Source organism: Pristiophorus japonicus, chromosome 2 (assembly GCF_044704955.1).
Source record: "Pristiophorus japonicus isolate sPriJap1 chromosome 2, sPriJap1.hap1, whole genome shotgun sequence".
Lineage (NCBI taxonomy): Eukaryota > Metazoa > Chordata > Chondrichthyes > Pristiophoridae > Pristiophorus > Pristiophorus japonicus.
The window spans coordinates 56,393,090-56,413,809 of record NC_091978.1 but is presented as its reverse complement, the minus strand read 5'-3'; the positions used below and the strand labels follow the sequence as shown (position 1 = coordinate 56,413,809).

General features: G+C 43.9%; 1 protein-coding gene across 1 annotated transcript in view; it reads right to left on the bottom strand.

Annotated features, from left to right (window-relative positions):
- LOC139238658 (endothelial lipase-like) overlaps nt 1–19,299 on the bottom strand; it is a 35,985-nt gene extending 16,686 nt beyond the window's left edge. Inside the window, exons 1-3 of the mRNA XM_070867488.1 lie at nt 19,040–19,299; nt 6,140–6,336; nt 1,224–1,403 (exon numbers count right to left, since the gene is read on the bottom strand). Coding sequence (XP_070723589.1) covers nt 1,224–1,403; nt 6,140–6,336; nt 19,040–19,115 — 453 coding nt within the window. The 5' untranslated portion in view covers nt 19,116–19,299. The remainder of the gene's footprint in view (nt 1–1,223; nt 1,404–6,139; nt 6,337–19,039) is intronic.
- Nucleotides 19,300–20,720: the final 1,421 nt, after the last annotated feature.

Sequence of the window (20,720 nt, the reverse complement as noted above, 5' to 3'; positions counted from 1 at the left end):
ATGGCAATACCCTTACCTCTGAATCAAAGGGCTGTTAGTTCAAGACCCGCTCCAGGACTGGAGGGGCATGGTCTAGAGCAACAATTCAGCACACTGCTTAGAGACTGCTGCACAGTCAGATATACCATGCTTTGGATGAGATGTTTAATCAACGCCCTGTTCAGGTAAAAATTATTCCTGTGGCACTATATGGAACTTTACAAAACAGAAGGCGGCCATTTGGCCCATTGCCTATGCCAGCTCCCTGAAAGAGCTAGCCAATTAGTCCATTCCCCTTACCCTTTTATTATTTTTTTCCTTTCCAAATATTTATCCATTTCCCTTTTAAATGATATTATAGATTCTGTTTCCATCACTATTTCTGGTGCAGCATTCCATATCCTAACAACTTTCCACATAAAAATGATTCTCTTAATCTCTACTTTCATTCATTTGATGATTATCTTAAATTTATGCCCTCTAATTTCAGACTCAACGACCAGTGGAAATAGATTTACATTTCCTACATTACAACAGTGACTACACTTCAAAATTACTTCATTGGCTATAAAGTGCTTTGAGACATCCCAAGGTCGTGAAAGATATTATATAAAATGCAAGATCTTTATTTATGCACCTTATCAAACTCCTCAATTTTGTACATCTCTTAGCTGTTTCTTTAATGAAATAGCACCAGATTCTCTAGAGCCTCTCATCCCTGGTGCAGCATCAGATCAGAAAGTCCCAGTTCAACTTCTGACCTGGCCCCATTACCCTAGGTTATGGATGCCAAAAATCAGCCAGGGGTTCAGCTCTTATTCATAGCCAGTGGCCTGTGGACATCAGGTGAGAAAAAATCTGGCTAATCTGTTGATGGCTCATCCATAGTCCATTAAACTCCCACTTCTCAATATCTAGGCTCACATGAGTGAAGTGCATCGACCTGCCAGCACCCTGGAAACAGGGTTCATGGAACCATACCCCAATGTAAATTAGCATCTTCAGGAAAGAAAATATTTTTCCTGTTTCCCAGGTCATCCTTCAAGCTCTGCTTTCCCTTATAGGATTCGGCTTGAACACCTTCTGCTGGACAGTACCCTTCCCAGCATCCTGTATGTCTTACAGGAGTGTGAATCCAATTGACATCAGCACATTGGAAACTGAATCCATATGAAAAATTTAAAGCAAAATCTGATCTAGGATCTATATTAGGGCTCTGCTGCACTGTGTGTGACATTATTTACCTCCAGCCAATCAACTAACATGGCAAGTTCTCTTCCAACCACCTCAGAGTTGTTGACAGCGACTGTGTAAAGCTGGTGTGCACGCTCAAGCCAGTTGATCACGATTACATTTGCGTGTGCTTCGTGTTTTTGTAGAGCTTTAACCATACCGTTGATCCAAGATTCCATCAGCCCAGTCATCTATAAGGAAAGGCAATGATTAAAAAGTCACTCCTTCACTTTTACTGATAGGCGCCACTTTGCTGTGAGGCCTGAATAAGTTCAAAATGTTATTAGTCCCATTCCTTTTTTAATTCTGGTACTCAATGTATGCATTCCTATTTTGGCCACCCAAGTATCAGTACATGCAGGTGTGCTGCATAGTAAAACTTCCTCTAATATCCCAACTAATGAGTGTGGCTATCTTTTGCCCAGTCCAGAACAGCTGCAAGACCTTTCAAAACAAAAAGAAGCCTGTGCACATGATCAAAACTAGGGGATGCACATATCTTAAAAACAAATTAGCACTAGAAAACTTAACATTTCTGTTCAATTTTTATTTCTCAATACTATGGTTTTCAAATCCCTCCGTGGCCTCGCCCCTCTATCTTTTTAAACCTCCTCCAGCCCTACAACTCAGATCTCTGCACTTCTCCAATTCTGGCTTCTTGCACCTCCACCATTGGCGGCTGTGCCTTCAGCTGCTAAGGCCCCAAGCTCTGAAATTCCCTCCCCAAGCCTCTAACTCGCTCTTCTCCTTTAAGACGCTCCTTAAAACCTAGCTGTTTGACCAACCTTCTAGTCATCTGTCCTAATATCTCCTTATGTGGCTCGGTGTCAAATTTTGTTTGGTAATGCTCCGGTGAAGCACTCTGGGACATTTTACTGTGTTAAAAGAGCTTTATAAATACAAGTTGTTGTTGCTGTTGTATTATTGCTGTTGTCCAACTCAGAAACTAGACTGTCCAATAGAAAATAGATAGATGCTCACCTTACAACAATAGTTCTTGGCCCCAACCTCCAAAAAAGTATGTGATAGCTTATGTAGGGAAGAGAAACTATCTCCAAGGCCTCTCTGAATGAGATCACCAGTTACTGCCAATTTTGGGACACTATTGTGCTATGGGTCCCTGGTCATTAGGAACTGGGTTGAAATGATCTTAACTTGTTTCATGTAGATCCCTTACAGCCAATAATTAAAGAATGCTTTAATCCCATCAATTTACACTGAATTTGAATCCAGCTGCAGATATGAAAAAACAGTGTGCTAGAACACAAGAGATAAGAGAAGGAGTAGGCCATTTGGCCCATCGAGCTTGCTCCATCATTAAATAAGACCATGGCAGTTCTCATCTTGGCCTCAACTCCACTTCCCTGCCTGCTCCCCACAACCCTGGACTCCCTTATTAAAAAAATCTGTCTATCTCCACCGTAAATATATTCAATGACCCAGCCTCCACAGCTCTATGGGGTAGAGAATTCCAAAGATTCACAGCCCTCTGAAAGAAGAAATTCCTCCTCTTTGGTTTTAAATGGGTGACACCTTATTCTGAGACTATGCCCCAGAGTTCTAGACTCCATGAGGAAACATTCTCTTTGCATCTACCTTGTCAAGCCTCCTCAAAATCTTATACGTTTCAATAAGATCACCTCTCAATCATCTAAACTCCAATTATAGGCCCAACCTTCCTTCATAAGACAACCCTTTCATCTCAGGAATCAACCTCGTGAACCTTTGCTGAACTGCCTCCAATGCAAGTATATCCCTCCTTAAATGAGACCAAAACTGTATGTAGTACACCAGGTGTGGTCTCACCAACGCCCAGTACAGTTGTAGCAGGACTTCTCTACTTTTATACTCCAACCCCCTTGCAGTAAAGGACAACATTCCATTGATGATCTACTTTGATATCCAGCCCATTTTCAATAAGACTATTGTATAAATGGATGCATGACAATAAAATTGGCTGGTGTTTTTTTTTTACATATTTGAAATGCCTAGAATTATGTAAAAAAAGAATACAGATTCCAAGAAACTGAAATACATCAGCTCTTGCAGCAAGCTACAGGATACAATCATACAGTATGGCCAGCATCAGGCCAACAAACTCTGGGTATCCCCCACATGGAGATGGCATTCTCTCAGGGTCTCCCTCCACTTTTCCCTATCACACCTAACTTCAAAATGTAGGGACTGTGACTGGGTAACCGTTAGAGGCACTTTCTTAAACCAACACCGCTGCCATAGAGTATCTATAATTGTCTTCCAGCTGATCTAATGCTGACCTTGCTTGCGCTTACTATGAATATAATCTTGGTTCAAATGCCAAATTTGAATTATTGAACCGAGTCAGCACATCAGCACATTCTTTTCATTGCTGGTGTCCATTACATCGTCCGACTGACTTCAGATGAACAGTAATCCTTACACCACACGCATCATTCCCATGAGGTCAATTATTCAGAGTCGGATCAGTCTTTAGCACTCCCTCAATAATTGGTTACAAACTTTCAAATGCCTGGAAGAGTCTCATTCCAATCTGCTGAATCTTAGATTATACACTGTATCTATTGCAATATTGATAGCTGGACAGGTTGCAGTTTATAATGAGGAATTTTCTGTAGTAAGTGTGTCACATTATATCATATAAATTAGAACTGAAAAATGCAAGAGCCAAGGACTGGTAACCTTGTTATAACAGATGTCCTTAAAACCACAACAGCAACAACAACTTGCATTTATATGGTGTCTTTAACTTAGTAAAACATTCCCAGGAGCGTTATCAAACAAAATTTGACACCGAGCCACATAAGGAGATATTACAACATTGGTCAAAGATACAGGTTTTAAGGAGCGGCTTAAAAGGGAGAGAGGGAGGGTAGAGAGGTGGAGAGATTTAGGGAGGGAATTCTAGAGCTTAGGGCCTTGGCAGCTGAAAGCCAGCAATGATGGTGCAATTAAAATCTGGGATGTGCAAGAGGCCAGATTTGGAGGACTGGAGAGATCCGAGGGTTATAGGGCTGGGGGAGGTTGCAGACATAGAATGGGGCGAGGCAAGGGAAGTGCTGCATTGCCATAGGTACTGTCTAGTTAAACCATGGCCCCATCTGCTTGCTCAGGTGGACGTAAAAGATCCCCTGGCACTATTCAAAGAAGAGCAGAGAGTTTTCATGTCTTCCTTACCAACATTTATCCTTCAACCAATTATATAGTCACTTGTCTCATTTCTGTTTGCCGAACCTCAAAGTGGCTCCAAGGTTCCCTACATTCCAACAGTGACAACATTTCAAAAGTATTTCATTGGCTGTGAAGTGGTTTGGGATGTCCTGAGATTATGAAAGGTGCTATTATAAATACAAGGGGGCCAAAATTGAGCCCCGCCCCAAACAGGGCGCACCGACCGTTTGGGAAAGTTTTTCTCCGCCCCAATTTTTTTTGATGTTCCGGGTGGCTGCAGGGCAGAAGTGTCCTTGCAGTGGATCAGCCGCCACGACTAGTCATCAGCGCATCGCTGAAAACGTCAGCTCGATGCAGACGTGCCGTGCTGACGTGTCCCTCTCCTTTTGGACAAGGTCGAACATGCCTACATCACAGGAGGTGATCACCAAATTCACCTTGATCTTCAATTTTTATGTATCTCCTTCCAGGCTAGCTGGGGATTCCAGTGTCAGCCAGTTTGCTATCCACCGATACATTATTCAGCAGAGCCAACAACTTCATCACTTGCATCACTAATCAACTGCAATAACATGACAATTCCACAGTTCCCTTCAGTTAGATCCACTGGGCCACCAGGGAGAGTTTTGGCCAGAGGGGGTGGCAGGCTGCCTGTTGGTGGCCCGGCCCGAACCCGAGGGCATAATGGTCAGCCCGACCTGGCAATTGGCCAGTAATAAAAAATAATATGGTGACTGCGGCAGCGCGACCTCCCCTTTAAGGGCGAATGTGCCGCCCAGTCACAGACGGCTACCCACTGGGGAAAGTGGACAGTGGCACCGACCGGCGGCAGCACCCACGGGGAAATTCCACACGGGGGGGGGGGGGTGGATGGAAAGTGCGTAGCTGCCGGTCAGTGTGGGGTCGGCGCGTGTCCGACGTGGCAGGAAAACGGGCGGAGTGGAAGCCTGTTCCCGCCAGTTCTAGCCCGGGGGCAGTTCCGGTCGGGTTGGCCAATCCGTCTGTCCCCGGTCAGTAAGACCTCTCCGATCCATTCCCAAGGCGGAGGGGGCAATTTCAGCCCCAAGTTCTTTTGTTCCTGGTGTGAGACAGAGTCATGCAAACCAGGAAGATCCCAGATTTGCCTATGCTGAAGCAGTTTATTTTAGCGAGGATTAGGATTCTACATTTGACCACAATGCCCCAGGATAAGTTCAATTTCAGAGGTGGAGGGGAGGGGGGGGGGTGCAAACTCCCACTCCTGATCATGATACCATGACCCTTGTTTTAAACATGGGTCGATGTTGGGCTTTGGTATCTTTTAATTTTGGTATGGCTAACATTTTTATAACAAAATGATGTCACTAGAATGCTTACCCTAAACTTTTTTTTTAAAAAAACGACCCTTTACCAACAACTTTATGAATCATGCTTTTATTTTTAATAAAAATGTTAAGTTATTGAGATGCACTGTTTCAAGGACCTTGTTTTAAAATGGCTGCTCCCCGGAGTTGGGGAAAATGGGTCAATAAAACCAGAGTTTTGAAAAGACCTATTGTAATGTGAAGCAAACTTGTTAATACAGTTTGCTCAGAAGCAAATTTTTACAGGTTTTAATCTTGCTGCAGCTCCCTGAAATGTTAAAATTATTTGACAAGATTTGCTAACAGTAGTCTGAATATTTGCACAAGATAATGATCCAGCCGAGGAAGTCAGTCAGTGCGCCGGTTTTGAGGTCCTAGGAAGAGATTAGATTACAGTAACAGGCTGTGCAACTCACCGTCCATCCATGGATGATGATGAATGTCTTGGAAGTCATGTTGAAGTTACATTTCACCAGACTATCGACAGCACCTGCAATAATGTCACAGTCTTTCTCATCTGTATTTTCTGACCTCTGAAGGTTAAATTTCGTCTGAATATTGCTGTAATCCCGATCTAGGTTTTCTTTATGCAACACATCCTGAATTGCTTTGCCTGCAAGAAAGCCGCAAAAGGTCAGGTTGAGGAATTACTGTTAAGCACAAGGTTGCAGTTAAACTGAAAACAAAATAATAATGAAATAGCAATCCAACATGCACAACCTTTGATATCTGGTCTTAATTCCCAAGGCTGTGTATAGTCTAGAAACACAAAAGGAGACAGGAAAAACTGCTCAACAAGATTGGATCAGGTTGTGCAGGATTGTTATGTGGAAATAAGCAAAGTGGTAGAGTAGAACAATATTGGACCCAGAGGCTGCTGAGTCAAAACCATCTTATGCAATACATTATATGTTAACATATATTATAGCTTCCTTTTTATACTGTCAGTTAACAGTGCATACAGGTTTTGTAAAGAAAGAAAAAAATTCCATTGATTTTCCTTTTTACATCTAGAAACTGGGCTGTATAAGTCTGGGATTTGCCTGGGAATTTGAGCTGAAGATCTTCAACAGCAACAACAACTATTTATATAGCACCTTTAACTAGTGAAACGTCCCAAGACACTTTACAGGAATATTATGCGATAAGAACTGACACTAAGCCGCACAAGTAGAAATTAGTGCAGGTGACCAAAAGCTTGATCAAAAGGTGTGTGCTTTAAGGAGTATCTTGAATGAGGAAAGAGGGGTAGAGAGGTGGAGAGGTTTAGGCAGGGAGTTCCAGAGCTTGAGGCTGAGGCAACAGAAAGCACGGCCACCGATGGTGGAGTGATTATAATCAAGGATGCTCATGGAGGGAGAAATTAGAGGAGCGCAGACATCTCGTTGGGGGTTGTGGAGCTGGAGAGATTACAGAGATAGGGAGGGGGCGAGGCCATGAAGGGATTTGAAAATAAGGATGAGAATTTTGAAATCGAGGCGTCGCTTAACTGGAAGCCAATGTAGGTCAGCGAGCACAGGGGTGATGGATAAGTGGAACTTGGTGCAAGTTAGGACATGGGCAGCCAAGTTTTGGATCACCTAGTTTACATAGGGTAGAATGTGGGAGGCCATCTAGGAGTACATTGGAATAATCAAGTCTAGAGGTAACAACGGCGTGGATGAGGGCTTCAGCAGTAGATGAGCTGAGGCAAGGGCGGAGAACAGCAATAGAGGTGGAAATAGGCAGTCTTAATTATGCTGCGGGTACGTGGTCGAAAGTTCATTTCAGGGTCAAATATGACACTAAGGTTGCAAACATTCTGGTTTGGCCTCAGACAGAAGTTGGGGAGAGAGATGGAGTCAGTGGCTAGGGAACAGAGTTTGTGGCGGGGACTGAAAACAATGGCTTCGGTCTTCCCAATATTCAACTGGAGAAAATTTCTGCTCATCCAGAACTACATGTCGGACAGGCAGTTTGACAATTTAGAGGGGTCGAGAGAATGTAGATGGGAAATAGGAGGGGGCCCCCAAAGATAGATCTTTGGGGGACACCAGAGGCAACGATGCAGGGGCGGTAAGAGAAGCCATTGCAGGTGATCCGGAAGTACTAGGTGACCGAGGGTCTAGTGAGAAGGAGGAACTGAAGAATATCCTTATTAGGCAGGAAATTGTGTTGGGGAAATTGATGGGATTGATGGAATTGAAGGCCGATAAATCCCCAGGGCCTGATAGTCTGCACCCAGAGTACTTAAGGAACTGGCCCTAGAAATAGTGGATGCATTGGTGATCATTTTCCAACAGTCTATCGACTCGGGATCAGTTCCTATGGACTGGAGGGTAGCTAATGTAACACCACTTTTTTTTTTTTTTAAAAAAGGGAGAGAGAAAATGGATAATTATAGACCAGTTAGCCTGACATCAATAGTGGGGAAAATGTTGGAATCAATTAAGGATGAAATAGTAGCGTATTTGGAAAGCAGTGACAGGATCGGTCCAAGTCAGCATGGATTTATGAAGGGGAAATCATGCTTGACAAATCTTCTGGAATTGAGGATGTAACTAGTAGAGTGGACAAGGGAGAACCAGTGGATGTGGTGTATTTGGACTTTCAAAAGGCTTTTGACAAGGTCCCACACAAGAGATTGGTGTGCAAAATCAAAGCGCATGGTATTGGGGGTAATGTACTGACGTGGATAGAGAACTGGTTGGCAGACAGGAAACAGAGTTGGGATAAATGGGTCCTTTTCAGAATAGCAGGCAGTGACTGGTGGAGCACCGCAGGGCTCAGTGCTGAGACCCCAGCTCTTTACAATATACATCAATGATTTAGATGAAGGAATTGAGTGTAATATCCCCAAGTTTGCAGATGACACTAAACTAGGTGGTGGTGTGAGCTTTGAGGGGGATGCTAAGAGGCTGCAGGGTGACTTGGACAGGTTAGGTGAGTGGGCAAATGCATGGCAGATGCAGTTTAATGTGGATAAATGTGAGGTTATCCACTTTGGGGGCAAAAACACGAAGGCAAAATATTATCTGAATGGCGGCAGATTAGGAAAAGGGGAGGTGCAACGAGACCTGGGTGTCATGGTTCATCAGTCATTAAAAGTTGGCATACAGGTACAGCAGGCAGTGTAGAAGGCAAATGGTATGTTGGCCTTCATTGCTAGGGGATTGGAGTACAGGAGCAGGGAGGTCTTACTACAGTTGTACAGAGCGTTGGTGAGGCCTCACCTGGAATATTGTGTTCAGTTTTGGTCTCCTAATCTGAGGAAGGACATTCTTGCTATTGAGGGAGTGCAGCGAAGGTTCACCAGACTGATTCCCGGGATAGCTGGACTGACATGAGGAGAGACTGGATCAACTGGGTCTTTATACATTGGAGTTTAGAAGGATGAGAGGGGATCTCATAGAAACATATAAAATTCTGACGGGACGGGACAGATTAGATGCGGGTAGAATGTTCCCGACGTTGGGGAGGTCCAGAACTAGGGGACATAGTCTTAGGATAAGTGGTAGGCCATTTAGGACTGAGGTGAGGAGAAACTTCTTCAGAGTTGTTAACTTGTGAAATTCCCTGCCGCAGAGAGTTGTTGATGCCAGTTCATTGGATATATTCAAGAGGGAGTTAGATATGGCTCTTATGGCTACGGGGATCAAGGGGTATGGAGAGAAAGCAGGGAAAGGGTACGGAGGGAATGATCAGCCATGATCTTATTGAATGGTTGTGTAGGCTCAAAGGGCCAAATGGCCTACTCCTGCACCTATTTTCTATGTTTCTATGTTTCTATTCTCTGGCTACGATTATATAGATAAGAATAGAACCAGGCAAGTGCAGTCCCACCCAGCTGGTCAACAGTGGAGAGGTGTTGGAGAAGGAGAGTGGTCAACTGTGTCAAAGGCTACAGACAAGTCAAGAAGGATGAGGAGAGATGATTTGGCTTTGTCACAGCCACAAAGGATGTCATTTGTTGAGAGCTATTTCAATACTGTGGCATTCGTCTCAAGTCCATATACAATGTACCATCATTCATTATTTTAGGTAAGAGAATTTTTGTTCAAGTTGCACGGTAAGGGGCAACATTCCAAAAGTTCAGTTTTCCAACACCTATCCACCGCACATGGCGGAACAGGTGTACAATGTTCAATTGAACTGCAATGGATTTCTGAAATTCAGAATACATAAAAGTCATGACAATCAATAAGTCACATCCTGTGGGTGAGGCAGCTTTCTGTGCAAATAATTCTGGAGACAGAAATTGAAAAAAAAAAGTAGAGGAAATCAGAAATAAAAACAAAAATTGCCGAAAGTGCACAAGTTTATCAACATCAGATAAAGGACAGATTAACATCACTAGAACCCTCCGTTTCTTTGGTTTGGATGAATGGTCCACCAGAATCATCAACCTATTCTTCACAGGGGGGACAAAGTCAGTGGGTAACATAAACTCACATTTCAATATATCTTCCTCCATTCACCACTGGTAGAAAAAAAGATGGCCAACTATATACTCATGCTAACATAATGAAGAGAGGATAATATACCCAATTGTTTTCAGCACTTTTGGTAAATTAATGTGAAGAATGACAGTGCTGAAATATGGAACACTTTTGCATTTTCGATAACCAGTGTTATTGGGTGCATTATTCCCTAATAATTGACTGTTGTCAGTTAATAAACTTCTAGTGATTACATCACAATAATTTATCCTTCAGCATGGATTTCATCACACGTCAGTAGCACGCGATGAAGTCCACACTGAGTGCGCAAGTGCAATCCTTGGGCAATCCCATAAGCAGTTCCTAGAATCATAGAATCGTACAGCACAGAAGGAGGCTATTTGGCCTATCATTCCTGTGCCGGCTTTTTGGTAGAGCTATGCAATTAGTCCCACTCCCCTGTTCTTTCCCCGTAGCCCTGTAATTTTTTTCCCTTCAAGTATTATCCACCACCGCAGTATTTCACCACCCTTTCAGGCAATGCATTCCAGATCACAACAACTCGCTATGTAAAAAAAAATCTTGGGATACTAAAATAACATCCCACACTCCTGGGCTAGGGAGGCATGGAAAAAAAAACTCCACATTAGGTCCCCACATCCGAGTGCTATCCAGTGACCCCTGTGAAAAATGATGTGGGTGCATTGACTGAGGACAGGGTCAATGATGCAGTCAAATAGTATGCCAATACTCACTGAACAGGCTCACATAATAAGAAGAATAACCTTTTCTGCAAGGTAAGAGAGAGAACTGATACTTATAGAATCTTACCCCACAAGAGTCAGCACATTCAGGAGCGGAAGTGAATGGAGAAAATTATGAAGAAAGTAATTGACCAAAAAATTAAACAGCAGAAAGAGACAGAAGGGGAAGCAGAGGGTTTTCATCATGCAAGAGCAGTTGAATCCAGAATTATCATCAGGATATTAATACCACTGACCACCACTACATTACACAACACATACAATGTAAAGCTGACTCATCAGAAATATCGTTATTTTGCCGCTCCCGTCACCTAAATCCATTCCAACTGTAATTAGCTAGTCAGATCCTAACTGACCTACAGAGCTGCATGCCTTATGAAGGAGTGTTTCACCTGGGGGTGGGGGTTGGGCAAGAAGGAACAGAGAAAGATAAACTAAAGGTGTATTCATACTAGTTTCAGTCTCACTTCACATCAATTGTCAGCACTTTAAAGCTATATGTGGGAGGGGGAGAGGAGATACTAATTGCTATATGCTTGGATTATTAATCTAGGTATTTTTCCCGGGTTCAACATCTCAGACCATTCCCTGGAGGTGAGCTCTCATTCCCCATCACATCGAGTGTGTCCTCGCCTTCCCAATAGCTAGGTAATTTGTAACAAGCCAAGCTGGTTGAACAGAAAACCTTTGTTATTACATTTTAGCTATCGGTTATATCCTGTGCCCTTGATTTCAGAAGGTAGTGGAATAAAATTGATTGGCTTGGCCCCCTCCTTCTCATACCTAACCAGGCTCAATGGGGGTCATTTTGACTTTGTGCGATAATGTAAAATGGACAATACCAAATCCGCAGCCCGTTTTACATCTCTCCTGAATTGGAATAGATGAAAAACGGACTGCCAATTGGCTATCACCCGCTTTATGCTATTGGCCAGTCAAAATTACCCCCAATATCTGTATTCTGGAACTATTGTATTAATGGACCATTGTTTTTGCAAATGAATCTGGTTTTTAAAACATCACATGTACCTTCACAGAAAGAAAGAAGCCAACACCATGATACAGAATAGTCAAAAAAGGCTTTACTTTTGACATAGGGATATCAAGGTTGGAATGCACTGCCTGATATGGAACTGAGAAATACAGTTCCAGATTCGATCCATAGGCTGCGCTGCATGAATTAATCTCAGTTGGGACAATAGTTGGTGAGCTGTAATTAGCTGTTCAACCCCCGAGGCTAGAGTGGGGAATATTAAGCCAGGATTCCCATTCTAGAGTACTATAATGACCCTTACTGGAAAGTTTTCATATGAGGATATTGGGAAAAGTCAGAATCCGTCATGGCTGTGATTCTTCCATGATTGAATGGCATTCTGACACTCAACTTACATAGGGAGAATTGACACTTGGGTCAGGTATTAAAGGGCAGTCAGTCCCAAAAGAAACCGACTGTAGCAAGAGTCAGTGCCTTGGAGAGGGGAAGAAAAAAATATTATTAATTTTGTCTGTCAATCAGTCAAATAAACTACTATTAGAGCTATGCTCGACTAGGATGCCAGCAGACAAGATGTGCACACTGCAAGTCTGATAGTGGAGCTCATTGTTATCATGTGGAAACTTAACACTGCATTACTATGACAAGAAGCGTCTGTTCTGATTCCCACATGTAGATGTCAGAGCAGGCAATAATGCATGTTTAAATTGGCAGCCAATTCAGCTGCCAGCAGTTATAACTTAAAGGGGCATTGTCATCTGGTATATTATCATGCAAGCCCAATACAAGTGTGTGATTAGAGTCATTCCATTCCTAATCGTATCCGCAGTTACCTATTTATTAATTTTCTTTATTATTTACTCATAGTAAAGAAGATTAAGAAAAATAATGTTAAATACCTGATGTAGGCAGCAGCAAGAGTTAAGGGCTACTTAGCGTTTTGACTTAGAGGCTCTCCTGATGCCTCATCACATGTAGAATTTATCTATACAGCGCAGCAAGATCTCAGGCTGTGCTGAGTTGGTTGAGATAAGCCAGGGGGCATTACAGTTAGTCTCAATGTTCCTAGGCTAGGAAGAAGAAATAGTCTGGATTCCACTCCTAACCACTATAACTGATTCCTGCATTGAAACTCTGTAGCAGTCAGGTTAGGGTAGGATCAGACTTGGCTCTGATGTCTTGCACAATTTATCAGCACTCCCTGTGAATGCTCATGTTTGGAAAATGACCACATGGGATAAATATAACAACAACAACTTGCATTTATACAGCACCTTTAACATAGTAAAAGCCCCAAGGCGCTTCACAGGAGTACAAACAGACAAAAATTGGCACCGAGCCAGAGGAGACATTAGGTCAGGTGTCAAACGCTTCTTTACAGATGTAGGTTTTAGGGAGAGTTTTAAAAGGAGGAAAGTGAGTGGGATAAATAAAGAGGTTTACAGATAGATTCCAGAGCTAAATATTGGGGGACCACACATCAGCAGAAATCAGGATGATTTTCAGAAGGAATCGAGTGCTCCACTCTACGGTCATTATCCAGGACATGGAGCAGTATGTTGGAGCCTACTCAGACTCCAGAGTGTCACATACTGGTTAAACATTAGGTGGAGATCAATGGCAATAGCTCCAAAGATGAGCTAGGCTTGGACTCTCTGCTGTAGAAGGCTCATTGGGGCAGTACACTGCTCACTGAGGCAAAAGAAATTTAAGTTAAAGAAGAACACATAGGTTAAAAATAAATATTTTAATGCCATTAAAAACTGTTATAGATGCTTAACTTTCGAACTATACAGCTGATCTTGCTTGTAGAATGGTTTAACAGTAAACTACATGGCCTAGGAAATCAATGGGCCCGCACCCGTTTTTCCAGCACAAAATTAGCACCCAAGCATCCAATGTAGTGGGCAGAGCACACGTACTCATTACACACCGGATATGTATCACCTCACATATTGGATCGGGCTACTCCATAGGCATCTAGGGCTCATGCCAGAACTATTTAAAATTATGAATAAAACATTTTTGATCCTAAGCTTGTTATAGGACCTGCTTCTGATATTGGTCTACCCCAGCACCAGACTCGACAGGTGATAAACGTACCCAGCAACTCGTGGCGCTAACAGGCAGGGAGGATCCTTCAGCAGTGCTATTTAAACGGCTCATCCACCACTTCCAAGTTAGTTGCTGGTTTGTCATTTGAGGCCAACTTCTGGATTTTTTTTAAGCCTGCTTTCTGACGAGGAAAACATTGTGCTGGAAATCCTGCCCTCCCTGGGTCCGTACTGAGCATCGACAGACCATGGAAGGCATCGCAAGCGCTGGTTTTCAGCACACAATGCGCATGCGCTGAAAACTGCCTTTTCCGATCAGTCAAGCTGGAGCTTGACAGATCCAATGCATACCGGGCGAGAGGACATTTGCAAGAGCAAGATTGCGGTATTTACCCATATCTTGCCCAGCAAATGTCCTCAAAATTATTGCGCCTGATAAAAGCAGGCGTATAACCTACTTTTACAGGCGCAAGAGTTTCAAAACATACAAAAATATAAAATTAAATTTAAAAAACACATTTTTAAAAACCCTGCCCACTACGTTACATTTACTTTTAACCATAATTTTAAAAAACGGGAAAAAAAATTCCTCTAAGATATTTATTAACTTTAATTTCAATTAGTTTTAATTGTGTTTAGTGTGTTTGTTTTTTTTTCTCATTAATAGCAATGAGCACTCGTAGATACGGAGTTCTCATTGCTATTAATGAGAAAGTTGTGGAATACTATACCTGATTGACTGAGCAGCCACACGTGACTGCATCTTCTGCGTGGGAACCTGGGAGACGGGAGCGTGCTTCGCATCACGGGAAGAGAAGGCCTCCCCACCGGAATCTCACGCTCCTCCCAGACCACCAGGTAATTTCGTAGAAATGTTTCAGATCGGAGGCAATTGCCCACGGGAAGCCTCCAACTGCAATTTCAGCCCCTTTGTACTGTTGCTGAGATGATTTTGCTGCTGCTCCACTGTTTTTGGCTGCCTTCTAAACAGTTTTACTGCAGTTTTGTGAGAACCAGTAAGAATACCAGAACATTGACAGCATTGCCTGTAACTGGCAAGGTCACCATGGCCCCTTAACTTTTATGCCACAGGCTCCACTCATGCTGCAGTAGGTGACATCAGTGACCGCTCACAATTTGCAGTCCACTGTTGTATTAGGGAAGCAACAGTAGGTGCTCGCTGACCTACAATGGCTCCCAGTTAAGCAACATCTCCATTTAAAAATGCTCATCCTGGTTTTCAAATCCCTCCATGGCCTCGCCCCTCCCTATCTTTAACCTCCTCCAGCCTGCAACCCGCCGTGATATCTGTGCTGCTTCACTTCTGGCCTATTGAACATCCCCTATTTTAATTGCTCCACCATTGGTAACCGTGCCTTCAGCTGCCAAGGCTCCAAGCTCTGGAATTCCCTTCCTAAACCTCTCCACCTCCTTTTCCTCCTTTAAAGACACTCTTTAAATCCTCTTTGATCTGCTCAAATATCATGTGGCTCAGTGTCAAATTTTGTTTGAAAGCTTTCCTGTGAAGCACCATAGGACGTTTTACTGTGTTAAAGGCGCTGGGACTGAAATTGCCCTCAGCGGGAAATTGGGGAGGGCACTTTGAATTAACTAAGTTTATCGGGAGTCAGAGGGAAGCGCTGGAAAATTAGGCTCTTTAACTGACACTGTCTCCCAAAATTGGGGCGCTGTTTGAGGCAGTGTTGGGGTGGGTTTGCAAGGGAGCGGGGCGGTGTCCATCAAGTGATGTGGATGTGCCGTGTTGCGCTGATGCGTCGCAATGTCCCTCCCCTTCACTTAAAAAGGAGCCCACTGGGCCACCAGGAAGGGCTTCGGCCAGGCCAGCAGCCTGGGACCAAAGAGGGGGTGCTAGGCTACCTGACGGCGGCCCGGCCGAACCAGCCGCCACCATTGTCGGGCCAACTCCGAAGTCGGCCTACAATTTTTTTTAAAATGGCAGTCGCACCACCAAACCACTGGCAGCTTCCTGCCTCAAGTAGCTGTTGGGAGGGCTAGCGACCAGCGGCGGCTGTGCTCCTGCAGGGCAATTTCCCCGTGGGGCGGTAAGGGGTCAGCGCGCCGGACAGGGCGGAAACATGGAGTGTGGCAGAAATCCCACCACACCTGACCCAGGAGCAATTCCTGATGGGTCGGCCCCACTGCCTGCTACTCATGTGAAGCACTCTTCGATAAGCTGCTCTTTGAAAGCTCTGGGAGCTAGGGGCACTGGTGGTTGCTGCCGCTCATTGTTCTCCTACTCCTCCTCCTCCTCTGCCTGCTCTTGCTTGGGGCAAACAGAGACTTCTGCGCTTGTTTAATTATCCTAGTACTATGAAGCATTTCCCTAGTGGCTACAGCTTAGGAGGTGGAAGGTTGCTGAGCTTCTATTGACACCACTTCAGATTGACCTCAAGCAGCTCTGGGCCGACTGCAGCGTCTCCACATAGGCCAGGGCACTCTTGCCCAGCTGAGTGTGTGGCACTACCAAGGATACTGGCAGAGTGGGTGGCGGGGCACAGGAATGCGGTCAACCCGAGAGGAGACAGCAGGCACCTCTCCCATGGAGCCATTACCACTCTCGAGACTGCACCTCAGAACTCCTACAGCTCTGCACGAGAACTAAATGCAGAAATGATGTGATGCTTTGGAAGCCCTCGTCAACACTGACCCCCAAAAGTCAAGATCGCAGCTGTCTGAGCTTCCATGGCAGCAGTGTTAACGCTCATGGAAGCCATCAGAGCTGTCAGCAGAGGCACCATCATGGTTGGTGCCACAGTTGTGTTCAAGGAGCTCACCACTCGGTTCATGTTGGACAGAAGCTTTGACACAAGTTGGAGCTGGACTCCTCCATGCTCGGAGCCAGTACGCGCGCAAACTTGCGGATGGACTGTCCAATTTACTGGTTTATGCCCATCAAACTTCTTCAGCAGCCTGGACCCTCGAGGTCTGCATTGGAGCCCTCTACAGCAGAGTTAGTATGTGAACTCATCCTCTGGCGAATTGGCACCTGTGACATTCTAGCTCCTGACACTTGTGCTGGTGATTCACCCATCTCTCGCTCAGCCACTACTTTGTAAAACAAGACATCTCCCCACTGTATAGTGTCCCCACGTGTTGCTGTTGGCAGGCTATCTGGCATGGAACAAGGCAAAGATTCACAACTAATGGATTCTTTCCTATCCCTTGTTCGTACTAGAAAGTTTTTGCTTGCAATACAAAGCAGAGTTACATGGGCCCTGACGTTTACAGATTGGGGCAGGGGACTGCAGTAGCTGTGAGGGGGTGAGGGGTGAGGGGTGGAACAATGAACACAGAGGTCCAGACGAATTTAACAGCAGGACATCCAGGATCATATTTTTTTTTTTAATTCAGTCTCCTGCCCGGCAGCCGGCCAGATGGTCAATTTGACTGGCTACCGGTGGGGAAGCTTGTGGTAGGCAGCCACAACTGGGGACTGTTAGAGATGTTCCCTGACAATTAGAAAAGATCGGGCCATGGTGGGAAGGGAGGGCTCAGAGCAGGGCAGTGAGGATAGAGGGAAGGGGGTAAAGAAGATGTGGGGGGCAGGAAGTTCAGGAGATCAAAGGGAGGGAGACAAAGAAAGATCGCATGGCAGAATGGGGGGAGGGAGGGGGGGGGTGTTGGAGGGAGCCTTGGGAAACCCAGCCAACCAGCGTTAAGTTTAAATCATTCAGACTCCCAACTGCAATGTGGGAGCCTGATTTCAATATTATAACAAACTCTCCTGCCTCTCGAGTGCAGGACACAAACTCACCACGCACCCCACCACCATACATATGGAGGCAGACATGTACACAGCAGCTTGGGGTCATGTTATGCATGTGTATGCACACGTGTGCATTAAAATTGTTCCCATAGATTGAATACAATTGTATAAAAGATTTACACAACCTCAGTTTGTCCCAAAGCACTTTACAGCAAATGAAGTGCTTTTTGAAGTATCGTCACTGTTGTAATAAAGAAAGATTATTTAAAATAACTCGTGGTGGAAATTTGAAATATCCCTTGTTGAGCTTCTGATATTCTCTTACACAATGTCTAAGCATTTACAGTAGGAAACATTTTCAGAGTGGTCAGGCTCGGTCTCAAACTGCCTGACTGCACTGATCATCCCTTCTCCAACTCTGAAGCTCAACCTTCCCTTCACATCTGCTCTGCCTTCTTTCCTCTCCCCCATTTTTCCCCTTCTCTTTCCTTCCACCCCCACCATACCTTTCTTTCCTTTGCAAATTTCCATTCTTCTTGGCTTTATTTTTAAAGTTCTATTTCAATTTAGCTTCTTTCTGTACATTTTCTTTTTTAAATGGCTCAAGTTTGTTTCATATTGCTGAGAATATTTTATTTAAAAAAAAAACAATCTTAGTGCATGATTTCCATTTTTTGTCTTAAACCTTGGAACTATTCAACCATCAGAACAGAATAGCAAGCATCAATAGAGGGGGGCGAGTGAGTGAACTTTTCTGGGCAAAGGAAACATATCTGAATGACAATACAACTTAAACATTGCAATACTCTTTCCGACTTGATAAAGAGTGGTGCCCTAAAATATTTTGCGGCACCTCATCTTCATCAAGCGGGAAATGCTCGGGCCATATGTTTGAAACCTTACCTGTACTGCGATCCACGCGTTTGCGCCGGGGGACTCTGCCATTGCTGTTTTTAAGCTGTACCTTCCCAGCATATGAGCAGACGTTATTTTCTTATAAAGTAGAGAACCCCCCGAGATTGCACGAACCAATTTCAGAGGGAAAGTGCTCACCGGCTTTAGTATCTGCTTTGTTTTAAATTGAGAAGCCTGGTGAAAGACTTCATAGTGCAGGACAGTCGCAAGATTGAAAAGAGTATTAGACACAATAGAAAATTGTTGGAGGGGGAAATGTCAAATTTTTAGGAACTGACGTCTCTGCCGAGTTAACCACTGTATAAGGTGGCAGTAAAGGTCTGGAATAGGTCAGGAACATGAAAAAATATTCCAGCATAGCTTCCAACGCTATCTTTATTCAATAACAGTTAGTTTAAAAATCTACGGGAGCCACTTGGTAATAACTTTAAAACGTGTTCTTACCAGTAACTGCGTCCTTGGAAGCTTTCACTGAGAAGCCGGCGGATAGCAGACTGATGCACAAAGTGAAGCTATTCATTGCCTTCACTCAGATATCGCACTAATCGTCGGGCGGGCTTTTGCAAAGGTGGATTTTATAAATTAATTGTTGTACTTTTTTTTAAAGCAATGATATTCCTGTAGAACAACCAGTCCCGAGCTCACTGATCCCAAAAATTTAGTGCAAACTCCGCGAGTTAGTTCAAACTTCTCCAGCCAGCTTGTTACAATTTTTTTTGTATGCTACGGGTCCTGCAATTGGCTTTTTAAACAGATATTCTCAGTCATCCGACTAATCGGCAGATAGATATTTGACTAATTTATTCATCTTTGGTTTTTACTATTGGTCGAGCCCGGAAGGTGGGGTCTGAATTATTGCCAAATATTTCTAAACTCAACAGGAGGGTGAGAAATTGTGTTTTTAAAAATCGGCATACTCATAATCTTATAATCCGTCTGAATCACAGCAGGCAAATCAATCCACTGCAAGAAGTGAACTTTGTTGAAAGTTGTATAATATTTTTCCTCAGTTACATACAGTCTGTGCATCATGGGCGGATGAAATTCCACAGCTGTAATACATTATATAGCAACAACAAAAAGGAATTTAGTGCGACAGAACTATATTGATTGAAGATCAGATGTACCCGATGGGTTTTTGAAGTCCCTTCGATTTCGAACATGGCCGACAGTAACCTTTCCCGACCTACCTCCCTTGTATTAGGGGTGCCTGAGTCTTTGTGATAATGCAACAATAAGGTATAACACAGATGGAAAAAGATGAAATAAGTGAAACAAGACACTTTTTTAAGAGAGAGAATGGAATGCTTTCTGCACTCCCTGTGATTCAGGATTTAAATAATTTCAGAGTAGGCACAAAGTCTAAGCAATGAAATGTTAAGCCACCTGACCTGCTAACAGGTTCCTTTCCTGTATGGCAGGTAATGTGGAAAGTGGAACCTCTAATTCAATTAGCCTTGCTTCCTGGAGAAACAGCATTTATCTTAATGAATGATACAGTTTGCCGTTCTGCAATATCAATGAGAGCAGTCAGTGCGCTTGATCCGCAATGTTACAATGTGGGAGAATTCTCTCTCTGAGTAAGGTACGAAGATAACATAACATAAAGACGTACACCAATGACACTGACGTTTCTGTGGTCTCTGCCGAGTTAACTTATATACGTAAACCTGTATATACCTTGTGCAGCCACCAGAGGGCTCATCCCCTGAAGTCCCAAGTGATCCCACAATCCCTTGGGAGCACCTGTTCTTAAGGAGGCATCACAGGCTGGAGACCTGCAATAAAAGACTACGGTCACACTTTACTTTGAGCTCACAGTATCTAGTCAGACTCCTTATTCATACATAACAACTGGTGATGAAATACAGATGGCGAACCCAACGATGCAGAGAACCGTGGGCATCCTGGAGAAATTTTCGGATGGAGATGATTGGGAAACCTTCTCCAATACCGTGGCCAATGAGCTGGAAGAAGAAGCGAACGCTGCCAAACGAAGGGTGATTCTCCTCACCGTCTGTGGGGCACCAACGTATGGCCTCATGAAAAATCTACTTGCTCCAGCAAAATGCACAGAGAAACCATGATGATTTGTGCACATTGGTCAGGAAGTGGCAAGCTACGT